General features: G+C 35.8%; 1 protein-coding gene across 1 annotated transcript in view; it reads right to left on the reverse strand.

The window, feature by feature from the left end:
* SCML2 (Scm polycomb group protein like 2) overlaps window positions 1-15,457 on the reverse strand; it is a 94,409-nt gene that overhangs the window by 35,982 nt on the left and 42,970 nt on the right. Inside the window, exon 7 of the mRNA XM_080795387.1 lies at window positions 14,092-14,335. Within this exon, the coding sequence (XP_080651513.1) occupies window positions 14,092-14,335 (244 nt within the window). The remainder of the gene's footprint in view (window positions 1-14,091; window positions 14,336-15,457) is intronic.

Consider the following 15,457-nt stretch of genomic DNA (forward strand, 5'->3'; position numbering starts at 1 on the left):
TATAAGGTTTTCCTAACCTGTTATATAATTATGTAAGTATTCAGCCTAGAAAGGAAATTTAAAAAAGGTAAGAAGCAGCTAGAAATCACAGTTAAAATTTAGAAGGGTTTTAAGAGTGTTCTTTTAACAATACTTGCTGATCACAGATGCTTTGTGAACTACTCCCTTCAGCTTCATGGGGGGTGCTTCCCATGAAGACCATTATATTTCACAATCTCTACTATCTGTTAACTTCAAAAGAAACCAAGATTTTGGTCACAATGACATTAAAGAAGATGACAATTTCCAAAACCTTTAATAGTTTCAGAAGAAAGTTCACATGAAAAGAAGCAACTTCAGTTGTTTGGGGCCAATTCACAACTCATCTAACAATTCTGAGCTTTTAAAAGCCACTCAATTTTTAAATCATAGCATCTTTTTTCTTACCAAACTACTTCTCTAGAGTGACTTCCATTATGGTGTTAAAAAAAAATCATAGCAGTCACTGCTATAATTTTCACAAAACATATTAAATGTATTGATACAATATTTAATTAGCAAAATGTTATCTACATTTCTGTATCATAAAAATACTTCTAATAAGTCTCACATAACACTAGTGAAAAATCATGTCATATTCCTCAAGGCTATAGAAAAATACTTGACAATGCTCTTCATCACAAACTGGAGATTTAAATCATCAAGTTTGACTTAAAATAGGGTTGTTCCTTTTTATTTTAAACCATTTTTATGCTAGAAATAACCAAAGACTAACTTTTCTCTTGTACTATATAACAGTTTTTAGAAATGACTGACCAAATAGTACTAATAATTTCAATAATTAATATTTAGAACAAAAAAGATTTTTTTTGAGATAATTTGGGATATTTAGTATACAAAAGCTAACAAAGCAGACAATGAATTTCCTTAACCATACTTTAACTACAATATAAAGAAACTTTTGGGGTAATTCCTACCTTTAGAAATATTCCAGAGGAACAAGCTGTTGCTAGATTTACCATTAAGGTGTCTTAGGTTCCGCTTGATAGCCTTTCTCCTTTACCAGAAATAAAACTGCCTTTCTGGAGAAAGCGAGTTAACAACAAAGCCCATGTTGCCAGAGCAAGCCTGGATTTCTAGCAAATGGGGATGAAGCTATTTGCATTTGTTGGTTTAAGGGGAGGAGGTGTGGGAGGAGGGACTAAGAAGACTGTTAAAGTAATTCCCATATTGTCTGTGGGCTGTATGGACAGTGATCATCAGTCACCTACTCAAACTCCCTTCACTCCTGCCTTCAGAGAAGAACCAAAGGTTACCCTGGGTCAGAGAATCTGGAAAGAAATGAGAAGACATGCAAAATCTAACTGCTAACCCATTGCGTCTGTAGACAAAGTCATCCCCGTTGGACCACATGTCCTAAAAACCAAGACGTTTCAAAAGTCTCAAGAGAATTTGTTAAAATGTATCATAGAACAGAAACAAGAAAGAAGCTTTGGGCTCTGCTTGCAATTATTGCAGTATAATTTAGCTGAAATACTCAAAACAGAGAAAGGACAATTGCTGGGTTTCTTTTTTCTCCAAGATACTTTTTTGCATCACAATAGCCGTCTCATTTGCACAAGCAAAACATTTGTTCCAAGCTGTTAGTACTAAAAAGAAAATATCAGCTGTTTTAAATTTCATGGCTTTTGAGTAAGTAATTTGGGTTGATAGCATTTCTATTTCATTTATACCAAACAAGAAGAATACTAAATAAACTAAGTATATTAGTCTGTATTTTACCATAAGCTACTTTAAGGGCAAAAATCTAAACAAATGCTTAAGTATTCATTCAGAAGCCAGTGGGACTGACATCCGTTGAACTTTTTACAGCCTTAATTATTTGTATCTCTTGTTACTTTTGACCCACTATAACATAAAGGAAAAATGCAGCTTTACGTGGTTTTTACTAAATATACACAATCCTATAAAAAGAGAGGAAAAGTTGGTAAAGATACGTCTTAAAAACTATAAAATCTTAATTTTAAAACTTAGAGAAAGGTGAAACCCAAGTTACAGAAAACATACAACTCTATGCACATCTGCACAAAAAGCAAAAGCAGCTATAATTTCTTTTGTTTCTTTAAAAAAATGAGAATGAAGTGGGGGTGGGGAATACAGCACTTGTTTGTTCAATGGAAGCTTTGAAATGCTTCTCAAAAGACTAACTTTGAAACGGTTTGATAGGAAAATGCTCCATAGGAAGGACTTTACGAAATACGGCCACCATATAAAATGACTAGTTTCAATTTTTAAAAAGATCGAAAGTTTAGATTTTAAAACCCACACCCCTAAAATTTTAATCAAAAAACCCCTAAACCATATATATACACCACACACACACACCCCATAAAATAAACCCGCATTCAAAGCAGCAGCTAACAGTGCCCAAGATAATCACATTTAAAAATCTGTTCGAAACATTTCACTTGAATCTTCAGAAGAAAGTTCCTATTCACACAAATTTTGTCTGAATTACCAATAAAGAAAATCTAATATGCCAGTTTTATCAAACATCATCTAAAGTGTTTTACAAAGTTGTGAAAGAAATGCCATGTTACCTCTGAGTTCCACCTAGAAATTAAAGCTTTTTCTGTGAGAGATGGGGGGGCAGGAAACCCAGTAGTTGAAGGATTTTATCAAGAAATGAGTTAAGATAGTCACTGATAGGCTATAGTACCACTAGACAGGAATGCTTCTTGATTCTAGGTTTTCCCCTCCTCCACAGTTGCCTTTGGACCAGAGGAATTCCTCTAAACCCTTGGGATCCTGCAACTTTATACTCAAAGCATCTGGAAATTTGCTGCCCTCCTTCCTGGTCTGTGTGGTCACAATTGCTTAAAAAATTAGGCTACAAGATGACACTTTGCACCAATGTAGGTCATTAATTTATAATCAGTGATGCATAAATCTGAAGCTAAGTTAAATAAAACTAATTCATTAATGTTTTAGGAATTATGTAACTTCAATTTACATAGTTAACTTTAAAAGTATTTAAGTACCTCTAAAGCCAGGTAGAATGGTTTACAATGTAGCAATTTATAAACAACTTTTTTTTAAAGATTTTATTTATTTATTTGACACAGAGAGATCACAAGTAGGCAGAGAGGCAGAAACAGAGGGGGAAGCTGACTCCCTGCCGAGCAGAGAGCCCCATGCAGGTCTCCATCCCAGGACCCTGAGATCATGACCTGAGCTGAAGGCAGAGGCTTAACCCACTGAGTCACCCAGACGCCCTAAACAACAACTTTGAATATCCCACAATATGAGAAAAAAGTTAATATTAGGGCAAATTTTTCTAAGAATCCTCTGCTTCTGGGAGCGCCTCGGTGGCTCAGTCAGTTAAGCATCTGCCTTTGGCTCAGGTCATGATCTCAGAGCTCCAAAGGGGGTTCGAACTCCACAGGGGGTTTGTAGGGAGCAGGCTTCTCCCTCTCCCTCTGGTTCCCCACCCCCACCCCCACCCCTGCATGCTCTCTGTTAAATAAATAAAATCTAAAAAAAAAAAAAATCCTCTGCTTCTGAGTATTTCTAATTTCTCAAGACTAGAAACCTACATTTCTTGTGTTTATAAATAAAATTAAAGAAACAAAATAGTAATCTATTTGTCTAGAAGCTTTCCCAAATAAAGGAAAAATTTAAATATTAATTTTTTTAAAAACTCACACATTGCCTTTAAAATAATGGTAATTCCAGTTCTGATTCTAAGTTGCTGGATTCCAGGTATTGCTCTTTCATGTATTTAATATGTGGACTTTAATGAGATGACTGGCTATAAATCCTGTAACTATATGTGCCAGAGACAAAACAAGGACAATGTGAGAAAAAAACCAAGAGCTTACAGAGCATTCTTAAATTTCTATCATTTTTTCAGAGAGAACAAAGATATAAAATACAAAGGAGGTAAGGAACAAGTTGAAACAGCAAGATCAGATAAATTCTTCAAGAAGAAAAAAATCTACAATGGGCCTTGTTTTAGTTTACTTGACTCAGCCTTCTTTAAGTTGTCAAGGACATAGTAGCACACATACTTCTTTCCTCTTTCTCACCAGATACCCTGTACAGGTCTCCAGAATAAATCTGATGAGCAGTGACAGCACCAACCAGAGGTGAGGGGCTTTGAAAGATTGTAGGGTCATAACAAGGGCCAAGAAAGGAAAACCTAAATAAACAAGAGGAAAAAAAGACACATAGCTTGCTGAATTTTCTACCCAAGGTAAGTTTCCCAGTGAATTTTTCTACCAATGATAAGCATGAAAAGAACTTGGCTGTTTCTGATTATAGAAGTGTTAACACAGGGAGAGAAAAAAAACTGACAGCCTAAGTTTTAAAGTATATTGAACTTTACTACTATTCTTGAAAAAAAAAAAAAAAAGCCAGTCAAGCTTTAATAAGTAGTTTTTTTAATGTAAAGTCAAATCAAGTGGCCTTCATGGATGCCTCATTACATTTCTTTAAGAAGCTATGCAAGTGAATTATCTTTAGTCATTAAGTATTTGAAAAAGCTTTAAGTGTTATAACCGTAAAAAATGCTGGAAAAGCAGTTATATAAACATTGAAAACCAAACATTTCCAGTGTGTTTAAGAAATATTCAAAATGAAAAAAAAAAAGAAATATTCAAAATGGACAAAAACAATACAGATTTTTAAAAATTTATGAAATTTAATTCATTAAACATTATTTGTGTGCCTTTTGAAATTATTTAGCTAAGAACCTTATTTTAGACCCTTATATTATTTAATTTTCAAGTCAATAAAATTAATATTTCTGCACATTTTTAAAGACCATAAATAACATTAAAAAGCAAATGACTGAGAAAAAAATTTTTACTTTATGACACTACACACCATACACAAAAGTAAAACCAAAATGGACTAAAGACCTAAATGTGAGACCTGACACCATAAAAATCCCAGAGGAGAGCACGGGCAGTAATTTCTCTGACATGAACTTTAGCAACATCTTTCTAGGTATTTCTCATGAGACAAGGGAGATAAAAGTTAAAAAAAAAAAAAATACTGGGATTACATCAAAATAAAAAGCTTCTACACAGCAAAGGAAATAATCAACAAAACTAAAAGACAACCTACAGAATGGAAGAAGGTGTTTGCAAATGGCATATCCAATATAGGGTTAGTATCCAAAATAAATAAAGAATTGATACAACTCAACACAAAACAAAATTTGTTTTTTTGGGAAAAACAAATAACCCAATTTAAAAATGGGCAGAAGATATGAACAGGTATTTCTCCAAAGAAGACATACAGATGGCCAACAGACACATGAAAAGATGCTCAGCATCACTCATCATCAGGGAAATGCAAATCAAAACCACAATAAGATACCACCACACACCTGTCAGAATGGCTAAGATCAAAAACACGAGAGACAACAAGTGTTGGTAAGGGTGGAGAAAAAGGAACCGCTGTGTACTTTTGGTGCGAATGCAAGCTGGTGTAGCCAGACACTCTTGAAGACAGTATGGAGGCTCCTCAAAGAGTTAAAAATTGGACTACCCTATGATCTAGTAACCTGTACTACTGAGTACCTGCCCCAAAAATACAAAAACACTAACTCAAAAGGATTTATGCACCTTGGGTTTATTGCAGCATTATTTATTCAATAGCCAGATTACGGAAGCAGCTCAGGTATCCACTAATAGGTAAAAGGATAAAGATGTGGTGTATACACACACACACACACACACACACACAGAGCAGAGAGATATTATTCAGCCATAAAAAAGAATGAAATCCTGCCATTTGCAACAATATGGATGAAGCTAGAGAGTATAATGCTAAGTGAAATAAGTCAGAGAAAGACAAACACCATATGATTCACTCGTATGTGGATTTAAGGAATAAAACAAATGAGCAAAGGAGAGACAAACCAAGAAACAGACTCTTAACTATAGAAAACAAACTGATGGTTACCAGAGGGGATATGTGAAATAGGTGAAGGGGATTAAGAGTACACTTATCATAGGGATGCCTGGGTGGCTCAGTCAGTTAAACATCTAATTTCGGCTCAGATCATGACCTCAGGGTCCTGGGATCAAGTCCTGCATCAGGCTCCTCACTCAGTGGGAAGTCAGTTTGTCCCTCTCCCTCTGCTCCTCCCCCCTCATGCTTTGTTTCTCTCAAACAAATAAAATCTTTAAAATAAAAAAATAAATTAGAAAAGAGTACACCTATCATGATGATAAGCACTGAATAATGTACAGATGTATTGGATCACTATATTATACACCTAAAACCAATATAACACTTTGTGTTAAACTATACTGTAATTTGGAAAAAAGCAAATAATTAACTTTTTTTTTTTTACTTTTTGACATTTATTGCTATGTGCAATAAATGAAGCCCTCAAAACAAATCAACAAGAAAGGAAACAGTAAGAAAAAAGGGGGAAATGTAATTCACAGGACTATTATAAAGGGATATTAATGGCCAAGGTACATGGAAAAAAAAAAAAGATCAAACCTAACAATTTAAGAAATGAAAATTTTAAAAACATTTTTTTAAAGATTTTATTTGTCAGAGAGAGAGAAAGAGCATACATAAGCAGGGAGAGCAGCAGGCAGAGAAAGAAACAGGCTCCCCAGAGAGCAAAGAGCCCAATGCAGACTCTATCCCAGGACCCTGGGATCATGACCTGAGCCAAAGACAGATGCTTAACTGACTGAGCCACCCAGGCATCCCTTAAAAACATTCTTTTTAATTAGCAACAATAATAAGATAATGCCCAAAGATGACCAGAGAAGGAAAAAACCACTTTCATACACCTCTAACAGGAATGGAAATGGGTATTTGTCAACCTAACAAACATAACCCCTAACCCAGCAAACTTATTCTATGGAAAAAGAGATATGCTAAGATATATTCATCATATCATCTATGTCAAACAAAATAGAAGTTTGGCTAAGTTATGGTACACACATATGATGTAATACAACACAGAAATATAATTTTGTAGGGATATATTTTACATGGGAACACAATCACATTGTATCATGAAAAAGTAGGTAAAAAACCAGAATATGCAGAATAATCCATTTTCAAAATAAAAGTAATTATTTTAAAGTACAAATGTAACCTACACCACGTTCTTCTTTAAAAAAAAAAGGGGGGGGGGGCGCCTGGGTGGCTCAGTGGGTTAAAGCCTCTGCCTTCGGCTCGGGTCATGATCCCAGGGTCCTGGGATCGAGCCCCGCGTCGGGCTCTCTGCTCAGCAGGGAGACTGCTTTCCTCCTCTCTGTCTGCCTGCCTCTCTGCCTACCTGTGATCTCTGTCTGTCAAATGAATAAATAAAATCTTTAAAAAAAAAAAAAAAGCCACAGGGATGCCTGGGTGATTCAGTCATTAAGCATCTGCCTTTGGCTCAAGTCATGATCCCAGAGTCCTGGGATCAAGTCCCACATCAGGCTCCTTGCTCATCGAGGAGCCTGCTTCTCCCTCTGCCGGCCGCTCCCCTGCTTGTGCTTGCTTTCTCTCTCTCTGTCTGGCAAATAAATAAATAATAAAATCTTTAAAAACTAAATTAACTAAAAATTTAAAAATTTTTTTAAAGAAGCCACAGGTAAAAGCAAAAGTTCCCTTTACCACTCAACACCCCTTTCCAGATATAATTGCTACTACCGATTTGATATATAGCCTTTCAGTTCTTCTCTATGTATGAATATACATACATCTACAGTTACATATAGAAATACATATTTGTTTTGACTTAATGGTATTACATCGTATGTATTTTGAGGGGTTGCTTTTTTCACTTAACACATCTTGGAAAGCTTTCTTAGTAAACAGGAATCCTCTCATTCTTCTAAATGGTTCTATATTATTCTAAAGAATAACTATACTGGGGGAACCTGGGTGGCTCAGTGGGTTGAGCCTCTGCCTTCGGCTCGGGTCATGATCACAGGGTCCTGGGATCGAGCCCCACATCGGGCTCTCTGCTCAGTGGGGAGCCCGCTTCCCCCTCTTTCTGCCTGACTCTGCCTACTTGTGATCTCTCTGTCAAATAAATAAATAAAATCTTAAAAAAAAAAAAAAGAATAACTATACCACAACTCATTTCAACATTTCTCTATTGACTTGGCCATGTGTGTTCTAAAGCTATACGTATAAGACAAAAAGAAGAAAAAGAAGTATGAAGCCAAATACATATCAAACTATTTGTCATAGTTATCTCTGCATGCTTTCCTCAATTTTTCACTTTGAGCATTTATTACTTTTTTTCTATTAGAGAAAAACTGTTATACTAAAATAATGAAAAATAATTTTAAAGTAATATGATTTTAGAATATATCACATTACATCTAAGAAATAATATTTTTATATTATAGCTATCACTTAATGAATGATTATTGGCCAAAGTAAATGTTTTCTCTACTCAAAGAGTATTTCACCTTGTATAGTAAGAACCGCAGTAACCCTATTAATCTATGTAATGAATAAGCAATGCTTGGAAAAAAAATAAAAATGAATCATTTATGAAATATCTTTGGGTGAGTATCAACTAACAATCTTTAACCATACTTTTCCCAGAATCCCAAGATTCTTCTGAGGACTTCTGTGAATCTTTACAAAACAGAATGTGGCAACAGCAAGCACATCTTTGTTTCTACTCTAACGCTTCCAAATTCTACTTACACATAGTTTGTATTATTTGTATTCATAAAGCAGTCATGAGAAATGCTTTAAAATGTCAGATTATTTGTGCTGTTTGAAATTCTTAATGATGATAAAATAGTTAAAATGTAATAAAAACATTTAAAGTTTTTCACACATAAAAATAAACAAATCATCATTTGTATATATGTGGTTCTGCCAAGATATCAAGATTCAACAAAACCTACACCTAGAAGTATCAGAGTAAAACTGAAAAACACCAAAGATGATGTGGAAATATCGAAGTAGCTAGAGAAAAAAAATGACAGATGAGTCACAGGAAAAATAATTAGACTGACAGTTGAATTTCTCAATAGCAATGGAAACCAAAAGGTAAAAGAACAATATCTTCAATGTACTGAAAGAAAATGCCTGTCAATCTAGAACTAAACACCCAGAGAAAATGTCTTTCAAGGGAGGAGTGGAAATAATGACATATTCAGATGAATGTAAACTGAGAGGGCATGCCACTAGCAGACCACCCACTAAAGAAAAATCTGAAGGATCTATCCCAGAGAGAAGAGAATTAATCCTAGATGAAAGGGTTGAGATGCTAAGAAGGAATAAACAGGGAAGAATATGTTGAATATGTTGGTAAATCTCAACAAATACTGACTATATGAATAATAATAATAGTTAATAGGTTTCCTATATAATTAATTAAAATATACAACAGTGGAGTGCCTGTGTGGCTTAGATGATTGGGTGTCCAACTCTTGATTTTGGCTCAGGTCATGATCTCAGGTAAGATCGAGCCCTGCGTTGGGCTTTGCATTGGGCATGGCACCTACTTAAGATTCTCTCTCTCCCACTCCCCCTACTACACTTCAAAATAAATAAATAAAATAAAATAAAATATACAACAATAACAACATGAACGTGAAGGGGATAAATAGTACAGTGTTCTAATTTCCTTTTATTATCTTAGTACAGAATAAAGACATTGATCAATTACAGAATTCCATTAAGTCAAGAAAGCATGTTAAAATATTTTTTTTGTGGACTTTTTCTTTTTAAAAGATTTTATTTATTTGACACAGAGAGAGAGATCACAAGTAGGCAGAGAGGCAAGCAGAGGGAGAAGGGGAAGCAGGCTCCCTGTTGAGCAGAAAGCCCAATGCGGGGCTCGATCCCAGGACTCTGAGATCATGACCTGAGCCGAAGGCAGAGGCTTAACCTACTGAGCCACCCAGGCACCCCAGCATGTTAAAATTTTTAGAGTATTAAAAGAACAGCAAATATAACGTATAACTTCCAAAGAAGAAGAGGAGAAAACGGAATAAGAAAAAATAACCCAAAAAGGACAAGAAAGGAAAATAAAACATAGAAAAGGCAGGACAAATAAAAGCCTCAAAATAAGGTGGCATACTGAAAACCAAATATGTCTGTAATTACAATAAATATAAGTAGTTTAAAAGCTCCAGTTAAGGGGCGCCTGGGTGGCTCAGTGGGCTAATGCCGCTGCCTTCGGCTCAGGTCGTGATCCCAGAGTCCTGGGATCGAGTCCTGCCTCGGGCTCTCTGCTCAGCAGGGAGCCTGCTTCCCTTCCTCTCTCTCTACCTGCCTCTCTGCCTGCTTGTTATCTCTGTCTGTCAAATAAATAAATAAAATCTTTAAAAAAAAAAAAAAAAAAGCTCCAGTTAAAAGACAGACTGGCTGACTAGCCAAAAAATCAAAATCCAACTATTTACAAGAAATGAATCTTTTTAGATAAGACTAGATAAATGTTGAACATTAGAAACAGAGAGACCAAGAACACCAACCAAACAAAAGCTGGTATAGCTACATTAATATAAGATAAAGCAGATTCTAAGGTTAAAAAAAAAAAAAGTCACCATAAAGAGGGTTACTACAGAAGGTTCAACTGACCAGGGCACTACAGCAATTCAAAATGTGTACATACCTGATAATGTAGACACAAAAATAGATAAAGCATAAAGTAAACACTAGAAGAACTAGTGCAAAAACAAACTTATAATCATAATGGAACCTACAGAGGAAAAACAATTCGAGTAACACCAAACCTCTCAGCAGAAACCCCGGAAGCCAGAAGGAAGTTACACTACATTTTTCAAGGGCTTAAAGAAAAGAACTTTCAACACAGAATTCTTCTATATCCAGCAACTATCCTTCAAGAATGAAGGGGAAATAAAGACATTCTTGGATGATGGAAAACTAAGAACTTGTTGCCAGATGACCCACCATAGAAAAATGACTAAAAGTTCTCTGAAACAGAAAGGAAATAATTTAAAAAAAAAAAAAAAGAAAAAGGAATCTGAAAATCAGGAAGAAAGAACTTTCTGAAATGGCAAAAATGTGGGTAAATATACTACTTTACTTCTCCTGAATTTTCTAATTATGTTTAACAGTTGAACAAAAATTGTAACACTGTCTAATTAATTCATTTTCAATGAATGTAAATAAGAAAATTTTATTATGAATGAGGGAGGGTAAAGGGATATAAATTGAAGTAAAGTTTCTAAATTTCACTTTAACTGGTGAAATGCCTAGTGGGATAAAGGACAGAGGAGGCAGATCTCAGAAAGTATCCACGAAACCACGTTTTTTAAAAAGTGCTCTGCATCTATTTACTCAGCTCTCTAAATCTGGCTTTTCAAAGTAGTCTAGTAACCATGCTTTTACTTAAGGCCACTAATGAGCTCTCCTCTCCTCTTGACATTTATGCTGTACTTGACAATGTTGAATACCTCTCAAAATCTCTCATCTCCTGTTGTTAGGGAAACCAACCTATTAACTCTCCTACATTTATGTATACTTTTTCTCAGTGTCCTGAATTGATTTCTATCTTCTACTCATCCCTTATTTTTGTGTTTCTCAAAGTCTGGGCCTCAAACCATGTGCAGAGGAAACACCCAAGCCCCACTCCAGACCTACTGATTCCTGGGTATGAGTTCCGGGGCTTCAGCCTTTGAATAAGTTCCCCCTCCTACCCTGCCAAAGTGATTCAAGTGTGAAAATTGTTTTAAATATTCACCCACAGGGTTCTGTCCTTGGTCCTTTTCTACTTCTGTTACACAGGCACAATTAAAGCCACACCCAAAACTTCCCCCACTTACTGCTATCAGTTGGATGTGTAAGCTGTCTGCCATCGGCCCCTGCCCCAGACAGCACCTATAATCCTACCTGACACAAAGAATATTTATTTGAATGAGCATGATGGCTCTCAAACCTTCTTTGTCAATTAAGACCTATCTCTTTTGGACTCCATACCTGTATGTGCAGCTATCCAACAGACATGTTTACCTGGTGTCCTAAGTTACACTGAATTTGTTAGGATTAAGTTCAGCCAACAGTAACAGAAAAACCTAAAAGAATAGTGGTTTACTCATAGAACACAGAAGTTTATTTCTCTCAATAACAGTCTGGAACAGGCCAGTATGAAAATTCTGCTCCACAAAAAGTCTCAGGGATTTTGGCTCCTTTCTGCTTTCCACTCCACTATGCCTAGAAGATGGTCCCCATTTCATGGTTCAAGATGGAACTCCACCCAAAACAAGCACATAACTAGCAGCAGGACAGATGCAGAAAGAAGGAAGACAGAAGGGTAGATTCATCTCTAATATACTTCCTATAAGTAGAACATACTAGCTCTACTTTTATCCCATTGGCCAGAACTTAGTCTCATGGCCATATATATATAACTGCTAGGGAGGCTGTAAAAGTAGTCTTCATGTTAGGCAGCTGAACTTTGTTACTAAGAAAAAAGGGAGACCAGATAGTAGAAGACAAAAGAATTCTTGGCCATGCATTCCAAAGTCACCATGTTCCAAATTGAACCACCTCATTTTCAGAGTAAACTGTGTGATTTTATACCTTTGTGATGTGTCTGCCCTACCTCTATCTCTATTCTGCCTGGCAAACTCCTCCTTTCTTAATACTCATATCATGTGTCTTTCTGTTAAGCATTCCTTTACCCAACCACTTTTCCCTCCAGCCTAAAAAAACTGGATGTCTTTGGGCCACTTTCGTATCTAGCACACATCTGTATTTTTGCATTGCTAGTTCTGTATATATACATATTTTTTAAAGTCTATTCTTCCATTTATCCTTCTTTGACTAGAAGGTAAACTCCTTGAGGGCAGAGAATGCCTTAGTATCATACATACATAAGGTCTGGAGCATATTAAATTTTACAAAAATCAGCCATTAATATCTACTTCCTAGAATTATGGCATCAGGGAACTGGTAAAATAGGTCCCTGAAAAGAAGGACAACATCGTATGTAGTATTGTAATATAATGGGATATGTTATAGTCCCAAATCCAAAAAGATTCTAACAGCAGTTACAAGAATATGACTATATGCTTTTATCTAGCCATTGCTCTCATGCTACACACATTACTTACACATTTTCTACACTCACCTTTTTTTCTGGTGTAAATAAATTTTAGTTGGATAAATTTTAAGTATGTTTACATTTGATTCTACTAGTAAGTTTATCTTTAATTTAAGCCAATGATTAGGTTCTATGCTTAGATCTCACTTAAATCTCAGCACTTATTCCATCACAGAAGACCAGGTTAGGCATGTCTAAGCTTTTGGAAGAGTCCCTAAGGAACCTCAATATTTGATGATTTTTTTCTGAAAGAAAATATCTAGGTGATCATAGAATTCAATTTAGGAAGAAGCACAGCATTATAACTGATAAACAACCGACTGAACAACATGTTAATCTTCCATAGTCTAAAATTTTTGGTGACATAGGCACCTGGGTGGCTCAGTCGGTTAAATGTGTGACTCTTTACTTCAGCTCAGGTCATGATCTCGGGGTCATGAGATCGAGTCTCATGCTGGGCTCGGTGCTCAGCGGAGAGTCTGCTTGAGGGTCTCTCCCTCTGCCCCTCACTCACACATTCTCTTTCTTTCTCTCAAATAATCTTTTTTAAAAATAAATAAATAAATAAAATTTTCACGTGCAGACAGGTAGATTTTACTTAAGACTATCAAAGTATTAGTTTAACGTGAAAAAACTGACCAAAATTGTGCAAAATACATTTATAACAGTTGTTATGCCTTACCCTTTAAAAACTACCATTGAGATATAAACAATGGAATACTATGTGTAATTTTAAATTGAATATCAACTATAAAGATAGGTAAGCATCCCAAAATGCTTACAGTAGCAAGGCTTCAATGGCCCAAGTGTGACTTGTAGCTTGCCCATATTCTCCAATGTGGACTATCAATTCAGACTATAATGCTGAGTTGGCTCTCAAAAATTCTAATCATTTCCCATCTTCTACCTCCAGTTCTCTAGCCTAAGCAGTGCCCTTCCTGTTCTGTATGCTGCTCCAGCTGAGCAAAAGTCCTAACCTCAATGCCAAAAGCAGTTAGAACTAAATTTAATAAAATAAAAGAGTATGTAGTTACTTATTATCTTACCATGAGTTCCTGGTGGTTGTAATACATCTCCTGTCAGGCGACACCACCCAACTGGGAAAATATCTCGACAATCGTACTTGCACCAATAATCAAAAGCTCCACTCCAGCCATCAAATGTGATATAAACTTCATCTCCTCTAACATCTCCAATAGTTGCAGGGCAGATCAGATAAGGGTTCTTTTTGTCTATAGCTTCAAGTTTCATTCCCACTTTAAAATTATTTAGAGGTGGCTTTGGTGGTTCCTACCAAAACATTTAAAAAAAAGGTTTTTGTTAAGATGTAATAAGAAGCATTTGCTCAACTGTATCTCACAACTTTTAGCAATCAAAAACTAAACTCCATGTTTATCAATTAAATACAGGAAGAAAACTGTTCTCAGAGATCTCTCTGAAACTCTGCTCTACATGTCACTTACTCTGGAGCAGAGCCAAGAACCTGGAAGGAAACAAAACCAGACTGAAAGTAATTCATTCAGTCATCTAAGAAATATGTGTTATATAGTATATACCAGAAATTGAGGATTCATTAGTGAGCAAAAAAATAACAAAGATCCCTGCTCTGGTGGAGCTTACCTTCTAGTGGTGGTGGTGGTAAGTGGTTGGGGTGCGGGTAGGGGAAAAAGAGACAAGCAATCAACAAGAAATGTAGAAAGAGGGACTCAAACAAACCTAATAAATGTATAAATTATAGGGTATGTTGAAAGCTGCTAAGTCCAAGGAGAATAAACAGCAACAGACAATATCTTAAAAAAAAAAAAAAGAAAGAAAGAAAGAAAGAAACCACCTCCAAGTATAAAATGCAGACACAAGAACATGAAAGTCATATAGTCTGGGGTCATTTATGATATCCAATCCAGAAACCAATATTTAAAAAGCATACTTTAGTTATAAAAATTTAAAGCATGCAAATGCTAACCCGATTCTTAGAAAACCTAAGTGCTATGTTAAAAGCAACACCTTTTCTTTCAATTTGCTTTTTATTCTAGTAAATAGCGCCATCATCGACCCAGTCACCCAAGCCAAAAGACTGGAAATAGTCCTAGACCAGGGGTTGTCAGCCCCCACTAAACATCAAAATCACTTGGGGCCACACCCCCAGGATATTGACTGAATTGGTCCGGAGTGGGGCCCAGACATCAGCACATTTTAATTACCCAGGTGATCCTAATGTACATCCAAGGCTGAGAACCACTGTGCTAGACACATCCTATTCCCTTAACACTCACATTCAAAGACCAAGACCTGCCAATTCTATCCCTTAGATCCCTAGGACAACGACATTAAAAGTCAACCTTCGATCATTTAGTATATGCCAGGCACTGTTCTAAATGTTTTTCATATGTTTAATTCTCACAACAACCCTAT

The sequence above is a fragment of the Martes martes genome (genome assembly GCF_963455335.1).
Source record: "Martes martes genome assembly, chromosome: X".
Classification (NCBI taxonomy): Eukaryota; Metazoa; Chordata; class Mammalia; order Carnivora; family Mustelidae; genus Martes; species Martes martes.